Raw genomic sequence first — 27,046 nt, 5'->3', positions numbered from 1 at the left:
GGGAGGTTCCCCCCAGAAGAGCAAGAAATCCCAACCACACATCAGCCTCGCCAGCCCAGAGTACTGGTGCCAGGAAGTGGAGGCCTTACAACATCTGGCTGTGAAAAACAGTGGGGATTCTGACCATCTGAGTGGGATGGAAGGCTGCGGGAAACCCAGCCTGTCCTCTTAAACATCCCACGCAGACTAACTCTCTCAGAGGCACTCACCTTGGACTCCAGCGGAGGGACAGTAACTTGGAGGTATCGGAGCCATACAGGAGGCAGACTGAGTTGTGTTGCTTCAGGTTGAGGGCTGGAGGACAGTTGCCATTTCCTTGTGAGGAGGTCCTTCTCCTGTGCAGCCGGCAGGCAGGTGCCATCTTTTCTGTGTTGAGCCGGCCCCCACTTGGCCAAGTCTGAATCTGATTGGTCTGGTGAGCTCCACAGCTAGGCCTGGCTGACTCACTGAGACCCCACTCTACCCAACCTCCCAAAGCTGGAGGCACTTTCTCCAAATGCAATCAGCCCCACCCACACTGCATTCTTTCTTAGAAAACTATCAGAGTCCCACAGGCCCCACTCAGGCAGCAACTGGCCTCAGTGTGCTCTGAGACCTTTGCTGAGTAGCTTCAGGTTCAGCACAGGCACCAAACCAGAATCCACATTAACTTGGTGACCACAACTCTTCCCACTCTATTGACTCCTTGAGACCCTGCCTCACCCAACTTGTGTACTGCATGAGGCTTTATTAATGGGTGAATCTTAAGGGAGCCGGCAGGTGGCAGCAGGCCTCAGGTGTCCTGGCTTTTTGTGGAGCTACCCCAGGCCTGGTAATGCTGGCAGACGTCCTTAGTTCGCAGCATGGCCCCTTCCACGTGCCTCCAGGGTTAGCACAAGCAGCAAATAGCCACGGATTGCTTTGTAGCTCTTATCAGGTAGCCCCCACCCAGACACAGGCAGTAAGTGACAGGGTCTGCACCAGAGTCCTTTGAAAGAGGCTCCAGAACCAACATACTTGGAGATTGGCTTCAGACCACAGTAGAGCACCACACAATTACCCCCCACAAGCAGCACACACAAAGAGTGGTTTCAATAGGCACCAGGGACCACTGGGGTAAGTATCACTCAGTGGTGTAAGCCCCCTGCACAGCAGCCTGTAAGCTGTGGATGTGGCCAACCCCCCCCCCCACTGACATGCCAATAGCAACCAAGGCTCAATTATAACAGGAGGGCACACACAACCCACACAAGGGACACTCCTGGAGCACCCAGGGCATGTGACCAGGGAGACTGTGCCACTGGGACCCACAGGACACATACTATATAAAGCCACCCGGCCAAGACTTGGGGGGGACATAGCAGATCTACCTACTAGATAGAAACAAACAGAGAGGCTGCCAAAATGAGGAAACAAAAAAATACATTCTAAACAAAAGAACAGGAGAAAACTCCAGAAAAATAACTAAACAAAATGGAGGCAAGTAATCTACCAGATACAGAGTTCAAAACAATGGTGATAAGGATGCTCAAGGGACTTAGTGAGAACTTCAACAAAGAGATATAGCAAGCATAGAAAAGGACATAGAAACCACACACACACACACACACACCAGACAGAAGTGAAGAGTACAATAACTGAAATGAAGAAGGCATCACCAGCAGACTAGATGAAACAGAGGATCGAACCAGCGATTTGGAAGACAAGGTAACAGAAAACACCCAATCAGAACGGCAAAAAGAGAAAAAGAATCCAAAAAAATCAGGATGGTTTAAGAGACCTCTGGGATGACATAAAGTGTAGCAATCTTCACACCAGAGGAGAGGAGAAAGCAAGGAATAATTACTTTTTAAAGAAATAATTTAAATAAATAATGACTGAAAACTTTCTTAACCTGGCAAAGGAAATAGACATACAAGCCCAGGAAGTGCAGAGAGTCTCAAACAAGATGAAACCAAAGAGGCCCACATCAAGACACATTATAAATAAAATGGCAAAGGTTAAAGACAAAGAGTGGATCCTAAAATCAGCAAAAGAAAGGCAACTAGTAACTTATAAGGGAGCTCCCATAATATTGTTAGTTGATTTCTCAACAGAAACTTTGCAGGCCAGGAGGGATTGGCACAACATATTCAACGTGATGAAAAGCAAGGATCTACATCCAAGATTACTTTACCCAGCAAAGCTATCATTTAGAATCAAAGGACAGATAAAGAACTTCTCAGACAAGAAAAACTAAAGGAGTTCATCCTCACCAAACCAGTATGACAATGAATGTTAGAGGGACTTCTTTTAAGATGAAAAAAAAAATCAAAATTATGAATAATAAAATGGCAATAATTATATATCTATCAACAATTTCTTTCAATGTAAATGGATTAAATGCTCTACTCAAAAGATATAGGAGGGCTGAATGGATAAGAAAACAAGTGTGCTGCCTACAAGGGACTCACTTCAGATTGAAAGATACACACAGACAGAAAGTAAGGGATGGAAAAAGACATTTCATTAAAATGGAAATGAAGAACAAAACAAAAAGCTGGGGTAGCAATATTTATACCAGACAACTAGACTTTAAAACAAAGGCTATAATAAGAGACAAAGAAGGACCCGGTAATCCCACTTCAGGGTATTTATCTGAAGAACCCCAAATGCTACTTTGAGGGGACGTGTGCATCCATATGTTCATTGCAGCATCGTTCACAATGGCCAAGATGTGGAGGCAGCCTGGGTGTCTGTCAATGGAAGAACGGATAAAGAGGAGGTGGTACATATATACAATGGGATATTGCTCAACCATGAAAGAGAATGGGTTCTTGGCATCTGTGGTGGCATGGATGGACCTGGGAGATATTGTGCTGAATAGAGTGTTAGAGAAAGACAGATGCAATGTGATTTCACTTATATGTGAAATCTGAAGAACAAAATTAACATACAAAACCGAAACAAACTCATAGATACAGAGAACATATTGATAGTTGCCAGATGGAAGGGGGATTGGTAGTAAGTGAAAAGGGGAAGGGATTAAGAAGTACTAATTGGTTGTTACACAGTAATCATGGGGATGTAGGGTACAGCATAAGGAATATAGTCAATAATATTGTAATTACTATGTTTGGTGTCAGATGGGTACTAGATTTGTTGAGTTGCTAGATGGGAAGGGATTGGGGAGGCAGGGTTATAAAGGTGAAGAGGTTAAGGAGTACAAACTGATAGTTATAAAATAGTCATGGGGATATAAATTAAAGCACAGGGAATATAGTCAATAATATGGTAATAACTCTGTATAGAGGCAGGTGAGTACTAGACTAGTCAGGGGGATCATTTCTTAAATTATACAAATGTCTAACCACTATGCTGTACAGCTGAAATCAATATAATATTGAATGTCAACTGTAATTGAAAAATTTAAAAAGCACAAGAAAAGTGAAGGGGAATAAGAGGTCCAAATTTCCAGGTTTAAAATAAGTAAGTCATTTTACTTATGTAGTGTAAAGCATGGGGAATATAGCCAATAATATTGTGATAATGTGGTATGGTGTCAGATCGTCGCTGGACTTATCATGGTGCTCACTTCTCTAGGTATATAAATGTTGAATAACTATGGTATACACCTGAAACTAATACAGTATTGAATGTTAGCTATATTTCAATAAAAATCTTAAAAATAAAATAAATTGAAAAAAATGTAAAAAATAAAAATAAATAAAGAGTAAGGGAAAGATTAGGAGAAAATATTTGCTCATATATAACGAACACGTATGTATTTAGCATCAATTGGGTCAGTGAGTCAAGGGTATTATGACAGATACCATCTCTTGACAATATTCATTTCCCCTGACTTCCCTGCTAACAGGACTCAGATTGGCTCAAGTGGTGGTGTAGGGCCCTTGACCACCTGCCCATCCCAGCTCCTTTTATCTTTTCATTCATACAGACAGTCATCATTCAACAAAATTTATTGAGCATATTTTATGTGGCAGAAACTCTTCTAGGCACTGAAGATAAAGATGTAAACAAAACACCCTGCTTTCATGGAGCTTACAGGGAATGAACCATAATTGGTCTAAACCAGACATGATCATCTTCTGTTTTGGCCTCTGTTTGGAAGTAGCCATGCAATTCAGTTCTGGCCCATAAGATGTAAGAGAAGATAATATAAAGAGATAATTTTAAATAGAAATTTACATAATTTTGAGACTATTTTACATAATTTTAGGGAAATAAATCTGTAAACATAAAGAAAGATGGAAATCATGAGCTTCTAAGAAAGGGTCAGATTTGGCCTGCACAGGCCTTTATCTCTCTGCCTTTCCCTCTTCCTCCTTCCTGGAAAGTGGATGTGATGTCTGGAGGTGAAGCAGCTGTCCTATGCCTATGAGGTGATAAGCATGCCAAGGAGAACAGAACAGAAAGATGGAAAGTGCCTGGGTCTCTGCTGCTCACCTGCTCTAGTCCTGTATTTCTTATGCTTAAGCCTCCAGAATTCTTTTGTCAAAACACCCCCAAAAAACAAAACAAAAATGCCCCCCAAAACCCTGCCCTGTTCTTTCTTGAACTTACAGTCCATTTTCAATTACCTGCAGTTGAACATACTTCTAACTGACGAAAATACATCAAAATGACTAATGAGATATGAAACGATGATTCAGCCTAGCAGAAACCGGCAACTGCAAATTAATACACCATTTCTCCCCATTCCAGTTAGACAGTCTCAGTGGTAACGGTAAGGATATAAACTAACACAGCCTTTTTGCATTATCTAGCAAAATGTAGAATATATATTCTTTACTTAGTAATTCTGCTTCTAAGAATTACTAGACATCTTACAGAATTATGTGTACATGTACAAAGATATCAAAGGTGATTGATTGCTTCAGTAGTTTTTCCAAAAATTAGCAAGTCAAAGCAAGTTAAAGAATGAGGAAATGGCTCAATTAAGGTATAGTCACACTATGAAATACTAAGTAGCCATTAAAAAGATCGAGAACATTATGTAGAATACAGATCTATTTGTAAAAACATTTCTCCATAATCATTTTAGATTTTTAAAAAGCAAGTTAGGCTTTATAAAGTAAAAAACCAACTGTGTGCCACAGACTTCATTTTTGTCCTCCCTCTGCAGAGACAGCTACTATCCTGAATCTGGTGTTTATCCTTCTCATGCATGTTTTCAAACTTTAAATTGTATTTTATTGGTATAATTCTTCAACTGCTTCTTTTATTCAAGAACTTTCTAAAGATTTATTCATGTTGACACAAGAAAATAGTTTATTTTAACTGCTGTATAGTATTCTATTAGGTGACTATATCANACACACACACACACACACACACACACACACAAACCAGACAGAAGTGAAGAATACAATAACTGAAATGAAGAAGGCATCAGCAGCAGACTAGATGAAACAGAGGATCGAACCAGCGATTTGGAAGACAAGGTAACAGAAAACACCCAATCAGAACGGCAAAAAGAGAAAAAGAATCCAAAAAAATCAGGATGGTTTAAGAGACCTCTGGGATGACATAAAGTGTAGCAATCTTCACATCATAGGGGTACCAGAGGAGAGGAGAAAGCAAGGAATAATTACTTTTTAAAGAAATAATTTAAAGAAATAATGACTGAAAACTTTCTTAACCTGGCAAAGGAAATAGACATACAAGCCCAGGAAGTGCAGAGAGTCTCAAACAAGATGAAACCAAAGAGGCCCACATCAAGACACATTATAAATAAAATGGCAAAGGTTAAAGACAAAGAGTGGATCCTAAAATCAGCAAAAGAAAGGCAACTAGTAACTTATAAGGGAGCTCCCATAATATTGTTAGTTGATTTCTCAACAGAAACTTTGCAGGCCAGGAGGGATTGGCACAACATATTCAACGTGATGAAAAGCAAGGATCTACATCCAAGATTACTTTACCCAGCAAAGCTATCATTTAGAATCAAAGGACAGATAAAGAACTTCTCAGACAAGAAAAACTAAAGGAGTTCATCCTCACCAAACCAGTATGACAATGAATGTTAGAGGGACTTCTTTTAAGATGAAAAAAAAATCAAAATTATGAATAATAAAATGGCAATAATTATATATCTATCAACAATTTCTTTCAATGTAAATGGATTAAATGCTCTACTCAAAAGATATAGGAGGGCTGAATGGATAAGAAAACAAGTGTGCTGCCTACAAGGGACTCACTTCAGATTGAAAGATACACACAGACAGAAAGTAAGGGATGGAAAAAGACATTTCATTAAAATGGAAATGAAGAACAAAACAAAAAGCTGGGGTAGCAATATTTATACCAGACAACTAGACTTTAAAACAAAGGCTATAATAAGAGACAAAGAAGGACCCGGTAATCCCACTTCAGGGTATTTATCTGAAGAACCCCAAATGCTACTTTGAGGGGACGTGTGCATCCATATGTTCATTGCAGCATCGTTCACAATGGCCAAGATGTGGAGGCAGCCTGGGTGTCTGTCAATGGAAGAACGGATAAAGAGGAGGTGGTACATATATACAATGGGATATTGCTCAACCATGAAAGAGAATGGGTTCTTGGCATCTGTGGTGGCATGGATGGACCTGGGAGATATTGTGCTGAATAGAGTGTTAGAGAAAGACAGATGCAATGTGATTTCACTTACATGTGAAATCTGAAGAATAAAATTAACATACAAAACCGAAACAAACTCATAGATACAGAGAACATATTGATAGTTGCCAGATGGAAGGGGGATTGGTAGTAAGTGAAAAGGGGAAGGGATTAAGAAGTACTAATTGGTTGTTACACAGTAATCATGGGGATGTAGGGTACAGCATAAGGAATATAGTCAATAATATTGTAATTACTATGTTTGGTGTCAGATGGGTACTAGATTTGTTGAGTTGCTAGATGGGAAGGGATTGGGGAGGCAGGGTTATAAAGGTGAAGAGGTTAAGGAGTACAAACTGATAGTTATAAAATAGTCATGGGGATATAAATTAAAGCACAGGGAATATAGTCAATAATATGGTAATAACTCTGTATAGAGGCAGGTGAGTACTAGACTAGTCAGGGGGATCATTTCTTAAATTATACAAATGTCTAACCACTATGTTGTACAGCTGAAATCAATATAATATTGAATGTCAACTGTAATTGAAAAATTTAAAAAGCACAAGAAAAGTGAAGGGGAATAAGAGGTCCAAATTTCCAGGTTTAAAATAAGTAAGTCATTTTACTTATGTAGTGTAAAGCATGGGGAATATAGTCAATAATATTGTGATAATGTGGTATGGTGTCAGATCGTCGCTGGACTTATCATGGTGCTCACTTCTCTAGGTATATAAATGTTGAATAACTATGGTATACACCTGAAACTAATACAGTATTGAATGTTAGCTATATTTCAATAAAAATCTTAAAAATAAAATAAATTGAAAAAAATGTAAAAAATAAAAATAAATAAAGAGTAAGGGAAAGATTAGGAGAAAATATTTGCTCATATATAACGAACACGTATGTATTTAGCATCAATTGGATCAGTGAGTCAAGGGTATTATGACAGATACCATCTCTTGACAATATTCATTTCCCCTGACTTCCCTGCTAACAGGACTCAGATTGGCTCAAGTGGTGGTGTAGGGCCCTTGACCACCTGCCCATCCCAGCTCCTTTTATCTTTTCATTCATACAGACAGTCATCATTCAACAAAATTTATTGAGCATATTTTATGTGGCAGAAACTCTTCTAGGCACTGAAGATAAAGATGTAAACAAAACACCCTGCTTTCATGGAGCTTACAGGGAATGAACCATAATTGGTCTAAACCAGACATGATCATCTTCTGTTTTGGCCTCTGTTTGGAAGTAGCCATGCAATTCAGTTCTGGCCCATAAGATGTAAGAGAAGATAATATAAAGAGATAATTTTAAATAGAAATTTACATAATTTTGAGACTATTTTACATAATTTTAGGGAAATAAATCTGTAAACATAAAGAAAGATGGAAATCATGAGCTTCTAAGAAAGGGTCAGATTTGGCCTGCACAGGCCTTTATCTCTCTGCCTTTCCCTCTTCCTCCTTCCTGGAAAGTGGATGTGATGTCTGGAGGTGAAGCAGCTGTCCTATGCCTATGAGGTGATAAGCATGCCAAGGAGAACAGAACAGAAAGATGGAAAGTGCCTGGGTCTCTGCTGCTCACCTGCTCTAGTCCTGTATTTCTTATGCTTAAGCCTCCAGAATTCTTTTGTCAAAACACCCCCAAAAAACAAAACAAAAATGCCCCCCAAAACCCTGCCCTGTTCTTTCTTGAACTTACAGTCCATTTTCAATTACCTGCAGTTGAACATACTTCTAACTGACGAAAATACATCAAAATGACTAATGAGATATGAAACGATGATTCAGCCTAGCAGAAACCGGCAACTGCAAATTAATACACCATTTCTCCCCATTCCAGTTAGACAGTCTCAGTGGTAACGGTAAGGATATAAACTAACACAGCCTTTTTGCATTATCTAGCAAAATGTAGAATATATATTCTTTACTTAGTAATTCTGCTTCTAAGAATTACTAGACATCTTACAGAATTATGTGTACATGTACAAAGATATCAAAGGTGATTGATTGCTTCAGTAGTTTTTCCAAAAATTAGCAAGTCAAAACAAGTTAAAGAATGAGGAAATGGCTCAATTAAGGTATAGTCACACTATGAAATACTAAGTAGCCATTAAAAAGATCGAGAACATTATGTAGAATACAGATCTATTTGTAAAAACATTTCTCCATAATCATTTTAGATTTTTAAAAAGCAAGTTAGGCTTTATAAAGTAAAAAACCAACTGTGTGCCACAGACTTCATTTTTGTCCTCCCTCTGCAGAGACAGCTACTATCCTGAATCTGGTGTTTATCCTTCTCATGCATGTTTTCAAACTTTAAATTGTATTTTATTGGTATAATTCTTCAACTGCTTCTTTTATTCAAGAACTTTCTAAAGATTTATTCATGTTGACACAAGAAAATAGTTTATTTTAACTGCTGTATAGTATTCTATTAGGTGACTATATCAAAATTTATCTACCATTTTCCCATTGGTGGGCATTTGTGTTGTTTCTAAGTTTTCATAATTATAAACAATGCGAGAATGAGCAAACTTATACATGTTTCCTTATGCACATGTGGATAGATTTCTCTAGGGAATATTTTTAGACGTGGAATGCTGAGTCTTAGGACACACACATCGTTAGCTTTACCAGATACAGGCGCACAATACATTGTTCAAAACCCTTGGGGCCAGATGTGTTTTAGAATATTTGGATTTTAGAAAGGCAGTACAGTGTGTGTGTGTGTGTTTGCCATACATAACACCCTCAGCAGGGGTTGGGGCAGTATTCCATAATCAAATATACTACTTTGTCTGTGTTGAAAAGTGTAAATATCCACATTAAATGAGATAAAGAAAGACAATAAATAGCTTCCCATTAGGTCAGGTTTTGCCACCAAATGAGTTAAGAAATAACTTTTTTGGTTTTCAGAGCTTTTTGGATTTCTGAATTGCAGATAAGGGATTTGGATCTCCACCACCAAACTGCTTTCTAAAGTAGTTGTATTAATTTATCTTCTTACCATCGTTTCTCCATATCCTCACCAATATTTGGTAATATCAGGTTTCAGGATTTTTGCCAATCTGATGGGTTTTTACATGTTACCTCTGTAATTAAAACATAAGAAAATATGGAACATGGAAGGAGAGATCTCTTTTATAACAGTAATGAAGACATAAAACATTCATGATTGTACTGAATAAAAAAATGTGAAAATTCAAATGCAGAAAATGTTAAAACTGTCAGAGGAATACAAATGTGATGAATAAATGGACATTTTTCATGATTGTATAAACATGTTTGGTGTTATAAAAGTGGCATTTACCTGTAAGTTATTTTATAAATTCAATGCAATTCCAATCAAAATCACAATAGAACTTTTAAAACTTAAAATAATTATAAGATTACCCTGGAAGAATAAATATCAAAATATTCAGGAATATTCTGAAAAAAAGCATGCTGTAGGAAGGCACTACTAGATATTAAAACAGGTTACAAAGATATGGTAATTAAAACAACATGTTCATGACTCAGAAACAGAATGATCATAGAACAGTAAAGAAAATCCAGAAAAAGACCCAAAGATATATGTGAATTTAATTTATGATAAAGATGACAGTTAGAAATGAATCAATGATCTTGTTGGACAACTGGTTAGCCATTTGAAGAAAAGAGAAAAGGCTGGGTACCTGCCTCATTCTTCACCTCAAAGTAAATTTCAAATTGATAAGTGATTAATATATTAAACATGAAATATTGGGAAAAAAATGGTCAACATTTTTATAATTTTGAAGAGGGGAACATCTATGTATGACCTGAAAGCTAAACATCATGAAGGAAAGGTCTGATAAATTGACATTTCAAAATTGAAAACCCTTCTATATGGCAAATAACACCATGTGGTCAGTTTTGTGGCCAGTCTCTTCAATATTCCTCCCACCATTTCCCTGTTGCGTAGCTGCCATGTAGTTTGTTTGGGGTGAGTGTTAACACCTCTTTACTCCCAGTTCCAGGGGTGAGAACTGATTGTTTTAACCTACCAGGGTAATCCTGTTGCCTTTGCCATGGTATTTGGTTCAGGTAACCCTGGTCTAAGCAGGAAAGCCATGGCATGGTCCCAGCCCCGATCAAAAAGAATGACATGCGATCCAATTTAGGCTTCTAAATATTGGAGGCTTATGGGACAGAAGGTTCCTCAGTCTTCTACGAGGGCCACTGAAAGTCAGCTTCTGCACAGTGTAGTGTGAAGATGTGAAACCTGTAAAAACAAGAGCCGTTTAGCTACCAGGACGGAAGTGAGATTTAGGCTAGCCTTGCTGCTATAAAAGGCTGAGCAGAGAAGGAAAGAAACAGGACCGGATGCTTTTTAGCCAATTGAATCAAACCAGCCCTGAACTACCTTTGGACTTTCTGTCGAAAAGTCACCTTTTCTGAGTTGGGTTTTTTGCTACCTGTGAAACAGAGTTCTAAATGATATGGACCATGAACAAATTTAAAAGACACATGGAAAATATTTGCAATGCAAAAGACCAGTAATTAAAACCGCTCATATACAGATAAACAGGAAAAAGAAACAACCTCATTTTTTTAACAAGAGAAAATAACCGAATTTAATCACATACATATGTATGGGAACCCCACGCACATGAGAGAGTCAGAGGCCACACATACAGGAGAGGTTAGAGACAGAAAGGGAGAATGAGATACGTAGGACATTCTGAGCTTCTGGTGAGGTTAAGGCACCTTGGAGCTTCAAAGGGGAGGAAGGTCATTGCAGGATGATAAGAAGAGCAGACGTTCAGTAATTAGTAGTTTGCCCTGCCCTATAGATGGGTCAAAAAGGTTATCTCTGTTGATTTCTTACTATGGGCAAGGCCCCTAATTTAAATTCTTACAGGGAGTTAACGAGGGCAGAAGTTTCTCTTGAGCCCACAGGGTCTTGCTTGCCTTTAGCTCAGAGGCCCACCTTGGGGTGAATTGTTCTGAACCCCTACATAACCAAAGTGTCCAAATTATGGCAATGGCTGTATACATTATAATATATTTATTCAGAAGAATACCTTGCAGCTATTAAAAATAATGTTTGAAGAATATTAATAGGGAAAATATAAGGTTACAAAATAGAATTACAGTAGCATATATTTATAAAAATAAAATGATTGTACTATAGACATTGCAAAACAACTGAAAGGATTATACCAAAATGTTGACCCTGGAATGGTGGAATTATGCTTTTTCTCTTAAAATTTTTTTTGGCTTATCTGTGTTTTCTATATTTTCTCCATAAACATGTCATGTTTTGTGAGGAGGGAAAACCCAGTTTGTTTTTAAAAATACAAAACAAAACAAAACAACTCCTATATCAGAGGGAGTTAGAGCTTGGTGGAGTCACGAAATATATAGTTAACTTTTTTGCATTTCCATGAGAGAAAAAAAATCATGTAAAAGATCTTGTCTGATTTTCCATTTTGTTTACAGATCTGCTTTTGAAAGGATCTAAAAAGGAATGCATTTATATCAATGTTTTCATGTGGATTGCATTTTCCCTGTTAGTGAAGAGGTTGTGATTGGTGGCAGCAAACACATGAAGTGCACACTGAAGCTCCGAAAAACATAGAGCGGAAGGAGGTTGGCATACATTTGAGGGAGAGCAGATTTCTAATCATTGAAGAAGTAGAAATCCAACTTCCCAACTGTTTTTGTCAGCTGGGCTACCTCACTGGTTGCCTCATGGCACCCATCTCCGCCATTCTGGATTTGGGGATCTGAACAACTATTGTCACCCCGTTGGCTATTTGGGTTGAGGGAGCAAGTGTCCTTTCTCTTTTGGAGGTTGAGAGAGTTCCATCTCTCATTTAACCAGCAAAGGTTTTGTTCAGACTCTCAGTAAGCAGTCCAATTAAAAAGCTGAAAATAAAAGCAGCAACCCATTTTTTGTTTTTTTCCTTTCACTGGGTTATTTCTACCCTTATCCACCTCAAGGATTTCCTAAGAACAGCTCAAATAAAGTCATGGCCTGCTACTGAAAGCAAGGAGGCCCAGACTTCCAAGAGAAACTCACCCCAGTTCACCCGATGCGAAGCAAGGAGCCAGTGGGGCACAACGGGCCCTCGCGTGCACATAGCACCGGTCCAGGTCCGCAGGGCGGTCCTGGGTGGGCTTCTTCGGAATCCTGCTGACTTCGCCAAGTAAATGACGTAAGAACGTCCAAACCTGTACAGAATTTGTATAGGGGTTTATTTGAGCCAAACTGATGACATATGCCAGGGAGTAAGATCTTAAAAGCTCCCCTTTATTTTTTTTTAAAAGGAAGAATATATGGGTAGCTACTTCATACAAGAGAAAATACAAATGACCAACAAATAATAGAAATAGATGCTTAAGCTCACTATAAAAGAAATGTAAATAAAACAAAGGGAAATCATTTTTTACTCATAAGATTGGCAAGAATGAAAAATATTGATATTCAGGTTGAGGACGTATAGAGAAACAAACTCATATACCATTGGAGAGAGTGTAAATTGGTGATTTTCAAAAGAGTAATTCACAATTTCTACTAACATTTATAATATTTATAGCCTTTAACCAATCAATTCCACTCCTGAACTTTCATGCTATAGAAATACTTAAGCAAGAAGGCAAAGATGCATATAAATGTCTTGCAATATTGTTTATAATTGTGAAATACTGGATACATCCCAAATATTTATCAATTCAGGATTAAATAAACTCACAGTACATCTATGCAATGAAAAGAAATGCTTATGGGCTTTATAAAAGATGAAAAAATCTTATATGTTGCCAAGAAAGATGTTTAAGATACATTAAGTGGGGGGAAAAATCTGTAATATCATATACTAAAGTTATATATTTTTGTGGAAGAAGTCAGTGTATACATATAAAATTATCTGAATGAACATCAGTCATACTGATACCAGTGATTAAATGTGGGAAATGAGATTAGGGCTCAGTGGGGGACACCCCCCCCGTTCTATCACACCTCCCCCCCCACACACACACACACACGTACACACATTCACCAGCACCACCACCAGGACCACGTCCTGCCCATCATGACTAAAACTGCTACTTTGGTTTCTCACCTGACTCAATCTGTTTTCAACCTGTTTCTTACTCCGTGGCAAACCAAGAGTGGGGTGGTACACGTTTGCAGAAAAATTTTAAAACCATAATAAAACAGACTTAAAGCTGTTTTTGCTTTGTATGGTCACCATATGCTTTCTAAACGAAGTCAGGGACAAAGTGCTTCCCCCAGCAGGGCGGGTTGCTCACACAGCCCCCTCCCTCCCTTGGTAGCCAGTGTCCCTACTACAAAAGTGTTTCATTCGGTCGTGAGTGCCCATGTGCCATTTGCTGGGCCAGGAGCTGCAGGGGATTCAGGCACGCTATGATGTCATGCCTGCCTTTCAAGAGCTCATGACGGAGCAGAAGCATCTGACGAGGACACAGACACCAGAAATCACCAGTCTATCTAGGCCCAACTTACGGCCTGCACCGGCCTCCCCAAAGCTGCCTCTTTCTCAGCTGCACTGTTTGGGCCCTAGCCTCAACCCTCCTACCTCGATGCCTTCCTGCTGCCCTGCACCTGAGGCCTTACACTTTTCCTCACCCTGGGGGGGAAAAACTTCTTTGATCCTTTGATCTTTCTCCCACGCCCATCTTTGCCTTCCTTTGTCCCCAGTGTCCAAATCACCACTTCACCCTCCACACTGCTCTTGAGTGTTACCTGGAAACTCCTTCCCTGGCAGCTTCCCTAAAACCTTGGGAACGTGCCCTGGGGAAAAAGGGAAATGGTGGCTCAGAACTGGCTCTCTGAAAGCCTTCCGCTGGGCAGCCCGAGGTCCCTTTCCTGTGCCCACGGATGTGGTGTTTCCCCAGCAGGCTTCTCTGGAGAAGGGGTTCACTGGGGAGGGCAGGGCCTTTCTCCATCAACTTTAAAAATAAGCACTCCATGGAATTAGAAAGAAAGAAAAGCCATCCACTCAGCTGAACCTGAGCCTTGTAACAGAGAGGAGAGTGTGTGGGGAGAACAAGAGGGAGATCCAATTAATTACCCTTAGAAGCAAAGGTAAAAGTTGAAGATTACGAGACCTATTTACAGGAGGAAATAGACCCATCATTGAGCCTAGAGAATGGACGGATTGTTTAGGGCCAGAAAAGCGTCTGAATGTTCAGATTCCATTGCTTTTCTGGAGCTTTGGAGAGAGGAAGGTCATAGCTTGGGCTTGGAAGGTACTTAGCAGTGGCTTCAGGCTGGGGGGGCTGTTTGTTGTCTTGGGTCCACATCCTGCCCCCCCCCCCCCCCCGCCCTGAGGGAACAGAAGGCCCAGTCCTCTCTGGGACATGCTGTGGGCTGGCCAGTGAAGGGTGCCCCCCTGTGAGAGGCCCCTCCATTACCATCACAACAGCTAATGTCACAGACCCCACGAAGCAGCTGGGGCCCCAAATGCAGGGTAACCCTAACCCCACCAGCGATTGAAACAGATAGAGGGGTAGCTCTCCCACACAATGCCCAGGCCTCTCTCCTCTCCTCCTTCCACTTCCTCAAGAGCCTTTGTCTTCTGGTCCCTTGGGCCTGCAGCCTTTCTCATTCCCGGCAAACACTGCCCATTAAATTCAAAACTGAGGCCTCTGGGGAAAGGGTCTGGCACTTTCTTTCCCTCCCTCCCTCCCTCCTCTTCTGTTCCACTCGCTATTCCCCATCCTCATCTGCCTGGTGAGCAGATAAGAAGCCCAGCTCTGAGAAAACGGGCAAGCTGCTGACTGCTTCACATCCGTCCCTGGTTTTGTTTTGTTCCCCAGAGCATCCCACAAAGTCCCTCTTTGGATAAGGTCTTGGGCGAGGCGTTGCACCAGGCAGTGCTCAGAAGCTTTGGGCAATGTTCTGAGGTGAGCGGGGTTCAGTTTGGCTCTGGCAGCTCAAGCCTCTGCGTTGGACCCTCTCGCTTGCAATCTCAGCATCAGCTGGAAATGCCTGTAGGCTAAGAAGTGCAGGGTCTTGCGCCCCCCTCAGCATCCTAACTTGGCTTGGGGAGAGAAAGCTAGAAATTGTTTTTTTGGGGGTGACATGGGTTCATGTGGGAGCTCCTGGAAAAGGTGGGTGGCAGAGCTCCAGGTCTTGAAAAATTTCCTGCCAGAACTGTAGGAGGCAGGGAGAGGAAGTCACTGCTGAAAACTTCTGGCTTCCCGGCACTGGGAGATCGACATTTCCAAAGAGATTTCGTTATTGTTCCGTATTTTCATCCTGAATCTTTCTTAGACATTGATAAAAGCCATGCGTCTTCTATGCAGAACAGTGGGTGGATATAAGCCTGAGCACACGCTCACTCACCTTCTAAGGGTTCGGGGATCCCTGGTTAAGAACTCCTGAATTCTGGAAGGAGGGATAAGTTTTGGAACCAAAATGAGAGCAGAGAAGTTCCCAGGTGGTGTTGAGGCACAGATTCCACCTGAAGGACTGGCTCTGCTCTGAGCCCAGCGGTCGGCTGGCTGACTTGAAGGGCCTGTACCTCCATTTCAGGTACAGGGGGCCCCCCGACCACTAACCCTGTGCTGTGCTTGGGAGGGAAGCGGGGAGGCAGAGAAGCTGCGGACACCTCTGCCCGGCGCTTGGCCGTGAGGTATGTTATGGAATGGAGGGGAGGAAAGGAGAAAGGCCCTACTGCACTGTGCTCTGGCTAAGCATTCGGACCAGCCACGGCTCGTTTCCACGTCACGACAACCACACTGTCAATTAGGGGCTCCTATTCTGCTGTCGCGGGTGAGGACCGTGAGTTAGCGAGTTCATTGTTCAAGGTCAGTGGCCCAGCAGGGATGGAAGCCTGGGTCCTGCTCTGGCATCAAGTCCAGCTGCAGTAGTCAGATTTGTTGCTGCAGAAATTCTTTCCATCCTATTTCCACGGCTTCCATGCCAGCCTAGGGGGCAAGCAAGCTGGGTGTTGTGACACCATTTCTGGCCGTACCCTGGTGCCAGATGTGCCTACCAGGTTCCTCACTGTGCTCCCAGCACGTACCCGACTCATGCCAACTTTTCACTCTAAGGTGATCTGCACCTAAACTCCCATAGCTTAACAAGAGTTTGAATTTAATTTCTTCAAGGCCCAGCGAACTAACATTCTGCTTTCTCTTCGCTGTCTTCCCCGATCAGACCCACTCCTATCCCAGGCCATGATGCCTATCCCTCTCCCCTACTGAGCTCTAAAATAGGCTCTTTTCCTCTTCCCTCAGCCTGGCTTTGCTCTGGATAATTCTACATCGCTCTGTCTTGACTGGGAACCTTTCCATGGCAGGGCCGGTGTTCAAAACACATCAGGCCCCAAGTTGCCTAGCCTGACTATGTGGATAAATCAGACATTTCAAAAGTTCTTCCTCTGGATGATGCCAGTGTTAATTGTGTAGACAGGAAAGCCTAACCCAGAAGCTGGAGATGTTTCCAAGGGCTCCCTGCCTTGTCTGGCAGGCAGGCTTTTTCCTCCCCAGCAGGCTTTGCCTGCTCTAGTCCTCAGTCCAGTTGAGAGGGGCACAGTGTCCTTCATCCAGTTCACCCTTCATAGCCTCACTGTGCAAAAGGGGCAGAACAAAAAATCATGAGACAACACCACGGCTTTCGCAACAGGTACATAGGCTCTCTTGTTTAATAGCAGTTAAAAGAGGAAAATGTACAGGAGGAATACACATGCTCTTTCCACATAGGAGGTTTCCCACTAACCACGAGGCCCATCTGCATCAGTAGCTTTACTAGTGAGTTTTCAAGAAAAAAGTTCCCTTTAGAATTAAAAATGGACTCTCCTAAATTCCCTCCATAAATGTGCAAAATAAAAAGGCCATTTCCAATACATTAGTGAAAAGTAATTGCAAACACAGGCAAATACAAAAAAAAGATAAAAAGATTAAAAAAAAAAGAGGCAATCGAAGCAGCCAGGAACAGGGTCCTGGGAGACGGGAGGCGAAGGCAGGGGGTTTCTGCAGCAGGCCCCAGGGAGTGTGCTCAGGGGCCTCATGAGGAAGGTCATGGCCAGTGCCAATCTGGGGGATAAAGGGCCCTGGGTCTGGGACTTGCTGAGCAAGCAAGCACATATCAAGTGTGCAGGGAAGCTAGGCTGGCTTTGAGGCTTGGGCGACCTTAGGTCTGGCACGCGATGCAAACACTGGGGGCTGCTCCCTGGGGGCTTTACATTCCCTTGGCCGACAGGGACGCTGCTGGTCCCAATTTCCAGGTCCTGTTCTTCCCCACCAAACAACAGCTTCATTTACAGTCACCTCAAAGAGATTTTCCTATGAATGTGAAAACCATACATGCTGACTATATTACTACCGAAACCCACCCGGGTTCTAAAGCAGACTGTCACTTCAGGAACACAGACTTGGTTTCCCCAAGAACTTGGCCAGGAGTTTATCCCACCTAGAAGGCTGGTCGGCTTCCCGTCACCCGTGTTCTTGCCCTCTTATTCAGGCCCCCAGGGCACTTCTACATCTCTGGGCATTTGAGGCCAGATCTTAGGGGTCTGACGGGCAGGGCACACATGCTTTGCACAGGTCCTCTCTGAAGGGCTGGCCCAGCTACAAGCCTGCAAACAAAACTAAAAAATCCTACTGCACCGATTCAAACAGCTTGGACATTGCTGGTCCCTGTTTTTGACCTTTCCCTGCCCACCAAGAGTGTCTGTACAGACAGCTCAGTAGCAGCATATTGGTTTTGTTAGGGAAGACTGGAGGCAGACTGAGAGGGGAGGAGGGGCTACCACAGGGCCCGCTCTTATGAATCTTGGGCTTGAATAAGCTTTTTATTTGGAGGGACTTCCGTGAGCAAGGTGCAGGGTGACCTTCATTCCTCTGCCCTGTTCACTCTTTCCTCTAGCAGTTTTTTCCCCCCAGGGTACAGGTTTGAGACCAGACCAGCAATGATGACAAAAAGATAAGGATTGCGACATACTTAAGGTACACTCCAGTCCCACTTCAAAGTCTCAGTGCTCAAAGCTGAAGGGATCTTGCTGCAAACTGAGGACTAGTGAGGGAGGGTGTTTGGGGCCCTTTTTAAGCAGTAGAGCTTCAGATTAGTGTAATCGTTTCTTGCTCTTTTTCAATAAAATCCAAGGCTCGAGAGACGGCCTCTTGGGTCTCATTCCCATGGCCCTTGCTTTCCTTGGTTTTTGAAGTTCTGGGTAGCAGCAGTCATCCCTGACCTTCACCCTAAGACCCTGGGCCAACCACCGAGCTCCCCGAGACTCAGAGGTGTGTAGAGTGCAGCCCGGTCTCCAGCTCTGAGGAAGGCTGCATGTGTGACAGCGTTTTCTCTTCCCTGTGGTTTTCAAGTTGTGATGGGAGAACGGGGGTGGGGGGTGGGGAATGGAAAAGGAAGCCCTGCCCTCCCCAGAAGCAACTCTAGCTGACAAAGGCAGTGAAGAATTCTGTTTGATGAGTGTCTCCGCCCACTAATCCAAGCTGGAAATGCCTGTGTGGCTTATTTGTCATTGTTTGGTGATGCACAATTATACTCTTCCCAGTAGTCATAATAGCATCTTCCTGAAGTGTCTTCAAGGGCAGATTCCTCTGACTGACCTTACAGCGAAGCCCTTGCAATATGTCTCAGGAGCCCATCTGGGACAGTGACACAGTCTCCCAGCTAGCTGATCCAGGCTCCCTATGCCAACTCCAGAGTTGGGGGAATAGGATCATAGGCAATTTTTCTCAGGCAAGGCCCAAAGGTGGCTATGGGGATCTCAGAGAGGACGGAAGGCTTGGGCTCGAGCCAGAGCTTCACATCCAGGCTCTGACGCAGTGAGAGGCAGCCGGGCCAGAGGCAACAAGCCACTACCCATGGCTGGCCTGGCTACTTCAGGGTGACAGTGGCTCCATTGCTAGAGGCATCCAGTCAAACTGTGGCCACCCCCACAGTGCAGAGCTGGTGACATGTCCTTTAAAGATGAAGATGGTGGCCAGAAAGCTGGTTTTAAAACACCAAGGAATAATCTCAAGTAATCTGCGGTTTTACCTAAGGGTAAAGTAAGGGCCACTTTCAGGCTTCTGGAATCTGACTTATGCCAGTGACACTGCTGTGGGGCCAAGTCTGAGGCTGTCTGTGATGACCTATGGAATTCGCTGTCGACCCATGACCTGAACCAAGTGCCTTGACCCTGAAAGAATGAAACGAGATGAATGAGGCTCTGACTCCATTCACATTGGCTTTCCGGTGTGGGGCCATCTACAGTTAGTCATGGGGCCTAGTTCTTACCACTGCATACTCAGCTCTATCCTGCTCCAGCAAAACCCGCAGTAAAAGCACTGGGTCAGGTCTAAGCTACAGAAACTGCCATCCTTGGGGGACTGGAGTGAAGCTGTCATCTTGCCACTTGCCATGCTTGTTCACCAGCTAATGACAGTCAGCGGACTGAGGAGATGAAGCCCCAGAACTGTGTGCTGGTCTTTAGCATAGGAAACGGGAATGTTTTGCAGGCCCTTTCCTTGTGTCAGGAAGAATCAGCCTCACCTGGGTGGCGAATGGGGCACCCAGGAATGGACGGCATACACTGCTCGCCTGCCCCCAGTGCCCAGAACCCGTTTTGTTCCTGTAGTTCCTGAGCCCCAGGCCTCAGCTCTAGAGCCGTGGATGAAAGGTGGCTCATCACACTGGGACTGATGATACCACCATCTCCAGGATGATACAGAGAGTGTAGCAATAACTTCCCCTGAGTCCCAGCCTAACGATATCTCATATGCTTGCTTATTCTTGTGCCTCTTTTACTATCAGGAAAGGTTATGCGAATACTGTACAGAGGGTGTTAAAAAAATACATTTTCTCTCTTTGAAGAAGAATGCACAAGTGCAGGGCCAGCGGGGACTGGGTGCGGCCTGTGGCCTGCGGCCAGCCCTCATGAGTGGTGAGTGCTGATGAGCGTCCGGAGCTGCTTGGCCACAGTGTCGATCAGCTTCTGCTTGTCTCGCTCATTTTTCCGAAACTGTGCAAACATGTTGTTCTTCCGGCTGGTGTCCTTCATCCTGAACAGAGAAGGAAAGAGAGCAACGTGTGTAAAGAGACAGCGGTGGAAGGGGAACTGGCAGGAGGCAGGACGGCGTGGTGCGCCTTAGCTGCCACCCAGAGCTGAGAGTGCAGAATACACCCATGGTCAGGCTTCTGTCTACCTGGCGTTCAGGGAGCTGTCCCGGTGGCCCCCACAGCCCCCTCACATTTAGTCACTTTTGGAAAATAGTCAAAAGCCAGCTATGGGGGAGGGGGGGTAACCCCTTTATCGTCCATACGCACCCTACCTACCTTATTCCCTTCTATCTCCAGGTAGGCACCTGTTACAGGTATCTGGGACATGATACAGCAGTGATGGTCAACGGGCTCTTACAGAATACCTAGGATTTACTTATCAGCTCATAAGCCTACTTAATCCTGCTGGGACCTTAGAGCTGGTATTTGAAAAGTAAAGCAGAAAACTCCTCTTAACCAGCAACTCCAAGAGGCCATGAATACCAAAGCCACTGTGTAATTCTAACCCTCACTGTAGTTGGTCGCTCTATCCCATCCCTAACAAAACTAAGGGCTTGACTGATCTCTTATCTTTTGTCTCAGAGCAAGGACCCACAGGCGGTGGGGCGGCAAAGAGGGCTTGGTGGCGAGGAAAGCAGATGACAATAGTTGGGCCATCCGCTCACTTCATAGACCAGGGCTTTTGGCAAGGGAAGCCCCTGACTTCTCCAAGGCTGTCTATATCCTCAGACCTCTGGCCTTTGGAAAACTTTCTATTACTAGCACACTCTAAAGCCCCAGGGATAGCATATTCCTAGAGCACAAACCATGGGCAGTTCTGGCCATTGGTTCTGTCAGATGGAGAGACATAACTGGGAAGCATGGATCAAGAAAGTTAAGGCCAGGCTGAGGCTGGCACAGAAACCCCCAGGTCTGCCTAAGCCATGGAGACAGAATCCAGGAGTCCGCTAGTCCCTACAGAGGGCCCATGCCCCCCGACCTCTGTCGGTAACTGTTAACTTTGGCCCCAGCCTCTGTACACCAGACCTCTGGCCCACAGCTAGTGCTAGTGTTAGAGAACTGAGAGCACTGCCTAGACCAATTTCTCCCTGGGGTAGGGACAGGCTGGTTGTCACCACCATTTGCCAGGAGCTGAGCCATCTCTTTGACCTCACAGCTCCCTGGGCTGCACAGAGACAGCCTAGAAGAGGGAAGGAACCTACCACTGAGGAGTAAGCCACTCCCAGGCAGACTTCCCAGGGCCTGCCGCCAATCCTGGCCCATTGTTTTCTGTGGGGTGGCCCTGTGCAGAGGGGCAGGTTAGAGGCCAGTGGATCAAACGCCAGAGACCCCACAAGGGCATTTAGATCCATGTAGAAAGGAGGATCTGATGAGCACCATCGCTGTATGGCTTTGGCTGACAGTGATGGCCACTAATGAATTAAGGCTTCTCTCTCTAATCTGAGCTTAAGGGCCTTCAGGCTGGAATTACTGCATAGAAGGTACAACCACCCACAGGAGGAGGCCTGTGCTGGGAGGGGAGAAAAAAGGAGAGGAAACAGAGGTTTGGAGGTTTAGGCTGAGAAGAAAGCACAAGGTTCCTAGGCTATGATGATTACTGAATTTGGTCATTTCCACATTAATCACACAGTAATGTTTGTGAGACTGGCCTGGTTTTAGATTATTTATCCCAAAGAAGGACTCTTTTTCTTTTCTTAGATATGCTATAAGTCTAAACAAAAACAACACAAAATAAAACAAAAATAAAGATGGAAGAAAAACACTTCCTACATTGATAGGACATTGAACATCCTATGTGATCATTAGTTTCATTACCCCTCGAATCAGCCCAGAGACAGGCAGCTAGAGCTGGCTTTCAGCTCCCAAAGGGAAGCTCCTCCAGGAGGTAGGATAAAGGGCAGAGGGGAGTCTCTGAGTCTCGGAGGCTAGGGTATCTTAGCCATTAAGGCCTGGAGTTGGAAAGATAAACTCAAGTGCCCCGAGGGCTGATGGTAGCACGCTGGCTTATACTCTAGAATGCTCGAAACCAAAGCGCACCCTCCCCCGCTCGCATCGCATTCTGTAAGCCCAGGATCCTGATCTGCTTTGTCTATGGCCACCTCTCAATGACCCGGGGCCTCTTCTCTTTCCTGAATGTACTCATCTGGTCTCTGGGTCTTTCCATGACTCACCCTATTAAGAAGCCCCAGGCTGAAACGGAGTGCGTGTCGGGCTCTGGTGGTATAGCTGGCTATGGGGAGAGCAGGAATGGGTCAGGTAAAGGGGCTGATTCCTATGAGGCTGGGAAATACAGACTTGAGTGATCTGGGTGGCCTTCGGCTCAACCATGTTTGGAATGAAGCTCTTAAGCCCTGCTGATTGCCAGGGGTAAGCACACGGCTTCGTTACTGGCTTGGTCTCCAGGATGCTTCAGAGGCTGATCATTTTACCCGACTGGTGATCCTCAGGAAGTGGATAAACCAGCACTTCTCAGATCTAGATGAGTAAGGGACTGTTGAGAGAGGTAACTGGCTGAAAGGGAATTCCAGAGCACATTCGGACACATAATGACTATGATATCTAAGCACCAACTCAAAAGCCAAAATGTTCCCCATTTCAGCTGGGTACTGAGCACTCTGGGATTAGGTCTTGCCTCCTTTTTAATAAAGCGTCTTTCATGGGAGGCATAGGTCCCAGACCTTAAAGCCATGGGCCTCACCACCATGAGGCAGGGGAGGCTGCTGAGGAGATGCCTTCTGTCAGGGCTGAGTTTCCGGCCCTGCACTGGCAAGAGGACTGCATGTGTCAGGAAGCTGAGTAGGAAACCCTCTACCTGGCACCGATGGGGGAAAATCCGTGCCACCACTCCCAGCCCCAAAGGAATTGGTAAACCAAGGGTCACTCTAAGGACCAAGGTCAGACGAGGCAGCCAGCCAGTTGGCACCAGGCTGGTTTAGTAGATTAGTATGTCAGGGTGGGGACAACTCACATGGTAGGGATTTTAGTGTAATCATTAGTGTCAATGAAAAAACCAGAAGGACTTGCCTCCAAGTGATGGAAAAGGCCCAAGTGAATAAAATACTTACTCTCTAGATATCCTAGGGAGGACAGTCATTGAAAGAGAGAACCATGGGAAACAAAGTTAAAATGGAAACATCAGTCTCTGTCTTGGTCTGGACAAAGTTGCACTCTGGGCTCTTAGTTTCTTGGCTCCAAATACATACCCCTGCATCCTGCTCTCGCCCACTTTCCATCCCCTCCCTCCTGTCCCCTCCACCACATGCATAGTAGGAAGGACACACCTTAGCCTCTGCGTCTGCTTCAGGCTCCATTCTGACCTAGACTCTGAAATTGGCCTTCCCAGGATTTGAGACCTGCTTGACTGGCAGTGTACGCAGACTTGCTACATTGGCCAGATGCAGGATTCTCTTCTAAGAGGCTTCTAAGAAGCTGGGAGTTTGAAGACAAGAAAAAGCTTCCCTTCCTGGTCTCTGGCCTGTAAAAACCAGAGGCACTCTGCAATGCACAGCAGATCCCAGCATCTAGGTGCTGTATGGTTAGCTGTGAGATGTTCAGGAGCTGGTTAACCCAATCGCAGTGGTGGCAACCTTTGCCGACTAGTGACTACCTAAGGCAAGAATGAGATAGCTTTTCCAACATAGCTTTCTTGGGACAGTCTGCACAGTAAAGTTCAATCTGGTGGGGGCGGGGATTGGGGAGGGTCTCAGGAAGTCTGGGAACTTCTCCGCTAGGAACGGAGAAGCCATCTGTTCTGTGGGGTTGTTCTATCCATCATCACATCCCAGATGGCCAGGGCCAGCCTCACTCTGCACCAGGCTGGCCTGAGCCCCAAACGGAGGCATCTTCCTTCCTTGTCATCTCTAGTTAAAGATATGTTGCCCTGTGAAGCTCCAAGTAATGTCAGCGTGCTACTGACTTACGCTTGCCTAGCTCGTGGGTTCACGGATTAAGATGTTACCAGAAGACTGGCCTGCCGAATCTGACGATGGAGACTGCTGATAGCACCCCTGGCAACTTTAAGAACGGGGCCTCTCTGCTGTCTTTTTGAGGTGCTGGCACAGATAACACTACCCTCTACATCCTGTCCCCAGAGCCAACCCCATTTCCCCACTTCGTGACACAGACACGGGACTGGGCACTCACTTTTCAAGCAGGGTCAGAGCTGTCACTGGGTTTACGCGGAGGTACTTGCAGTTGGGCTGACCATAGTCGGCAAGGTAGGTGGACCAATCCCACTGGATGAAGAGGTCCAAAAGCTGTAAAATATCCAAACCCCCACCCAGGGATTAATCAAACAGACAAGACAAACCCCTCAGAAACCCCTAGCATCCTTCACTATCAGCTAATAGTTTTGAAAAATAAAAACAAAAATGTAGTAAGAGAAAGAATGGTCACAGACTGTAATGACTAAGAAAATAAATGAGTAATCATTAGGGGCCAGTCAGCTCTGCCATAAGCACTGTAATGTTGCTGAGACCACACGCTAGCAGTTAGCTCTGAGGCAGGCAGTAAAGAAACCAGCATGGGACTGAATCAAAACACAAGACTATCATAATAATCACTCACTTATTTAATAAATACTTATCAAATGCCTGCCATGTGTCAAGAACCATTCTAGAAGCTCAGAATTCAACAATGAACACATCAAGGTGGACGTAGTCCTGTGCCTCATATGTCATCATATGAGCTCTGAGGTTAAAAGGTCAAGTACCGGGCCGGCCGAGAGGCGCGATGGTTAAGAGCTGGCTTGGGACGCCAGAGAGCCCCGGTTCGGATCCCACATATGAGGGCCAGTGACACTGCCCTCTACAGCTAAGATGCTGAACAACAGCTCAACCTGGAGCTGGGCTGCCGTGAGTCACCGGCGACGGCGTAGGCTGCAGCCCCTGTGGCAGTGGGTTGCCATGGGCTACTGTGTGTGTAGCCAGCAGCCAGCGTGAGCGGCCAGCAGCCGCAGTGAGCGGCCGTCCAGAAGCCGGCGACTGATGTGCCTCGCCCGGGAAGAGCGCAATGATGGTGCCAACTTGGGCCAGTGAAGCAACGTCCTCCACAACTAGACTGAAGAACAAAAGGACAGCAACTTGTCTGTTTCCCTTCCCCCAATTCCCCAGCACTGTTCCCATCCCCCCAATTCCCCAATAAAAATCTTTACAAAAAAAAAAAAAGGTCAAGTACCTTTTTCAAGTACCAGGTTCACGACTTTGCCCAGCTGACAGGTACACATGCCCAGCCTACACACAAATGAGACATACCAACAACACGGAAACACTGAACCAAGGCATACATGGGTCCTGTGGCATGAGCATGAGGCAATGTGTGCTAAGCCTGTGTGGGCACTGGCTGAGCAGATGGAAACCAGGGCCGCGGCAGGGCAGGACTGGAAAACGGTCCATGATTGAGGGCACAGAGTTTGGAACTGGGGTTACGAGTGTTAGACAGGAGTGCCAAAAACTAGATGTGTATCTATAAGAAGATAATAAGAGTTTTCTGAGGGTAAACTGAGTTCTCAGTCTGGGGGAGATTATGACTTACAGAAACTAAATTTTGCCAAAGACTTTGCTTCCAGCCAGTTTTAGCCTCAGGTTATCACTCTAACAAATATTTACAGCATTTTAACCGAGTCAAGCTAAAAAAGAAAAATCAGTGCATTTCAAAGGTAGGGGTGATGAAAGGAGGGACCCTCTAAGAAGTCTCTAGCAATGAGATACGTATACATGTTTTTGGACTCAAGACGTTTCCCTACTTCTCCCTTTCTAAGAGATGAGATAAGTAGACGGCTGTCTCTCTGTGCAGAACAAAGGCACGGAAGCCTAGAGTCAAGTCCAATGCCAGAGCCTGGGATCCAGGCACGCCTTCCCCCGTCTGTCCTCACTGTGCAGCTGGGCAAACAGGCAGTGTGGGCCCTGCCCTGCTTGGCTGAGCCCCCACTTCCATCCATTCTCTTAGAATAGCTGTTATGAACTTCCTCAGGCAGGATGGGAACTGGCTGAAGTCCCAAGCCTAAAACTGAGAAAAGCCCCTACACCCTCAGCCAAGAAAGGGATACTCAAGATGAGAGGGCAAGGGGAGAGAGGCAGACAGACACGGTGGTTGGTCTGGGCCAGCACGGCCCCAAAGGGCCCTCTCAGGCCTCTTTAGGTCATGCCTGTTTGAGTTGGCAAGTAAAAAGGCTTCTACCGCTTCCTTCTGCTATCCCAAGGCCTCATGGAGCTCTCCTTTAGAGGAGTATTTCCCCTGACTTCCTAGTCTCACCTTGGGATTTCTGTCTGTAGTACCCAAAGACCACTCGAGATAGTTCCTCTTTACTTGCTCCTAGGGAGTGCAATCAACATTCAGGGTGTTCCTTGTTCAGACGTTCTTCCAGCATTGTGCTTTACACAAAAGGTTATGCTCCCCCCGCCACGCCCCCCCAACACACACACACACACACACACACACACACACACACACACACACA

General features: G+C 44.5%; 1 protein-coding gene and 1 long non-coding RNA gene across 3 annotated transcripts in view; one reads left to right on the top strand and one right to left on the bottom strand.

The window, feature by feature from the left end:
* LOC109385404 (uncharacterized) overlaps positions 1–27,046 on the top strand; it is a 69,286-nt gene that overhangs the window by 20,929 nt on the left and 21,311 nt on the right. The window lies entirely within an intron of this gene.
* The window catches only part of EXOC6B (exocyst complex component 6B), a 629,444-nt gene continuing 619,598 nt past the window's right edge, over positions 17,201–27,046 (bottom strand). For both annotated transcript variants that reach the window (XM_019647639.1, XM_019647640.1), the window contains exons 21-22: positions 24,733–24,845; positions 17,201–20,591 (exon numbers count right to left, since the gene is read on the bottom strand). In XM_019647639.1, coding sequence (XP_019503184.1) covers positions 20,465–20,591; positions 24,733–24,845 — 240 coding nt within the window. In that variant the 3' untranslated portion in view covers positions 17,201–20,464. The remainder of the gene's footprint in view (positions 20,592–24,732; positions 24,846–27,046) is intronic.

The sequence above is a fragment of the Hipposideros armiger genome, unplaced genomic scaffold (assembly GCF_001890085.2).
Source record: "Hipposideros armiger isolate ML-2016 unplaced genomic scaffold, ASM189008v1 scaffold_114, whole genome shotgun sequence".
Taxonomy (NCBI): domain Eukaryota; kingdom Metazoa; phylum Chordata; class Mammalia; order Chiroptera; family Hipposideridae; genus Hipposideros; species Hipposideros armiger.
This window is presented reverse-complemented; position numbering and strand designations above follow the sequence as displayed.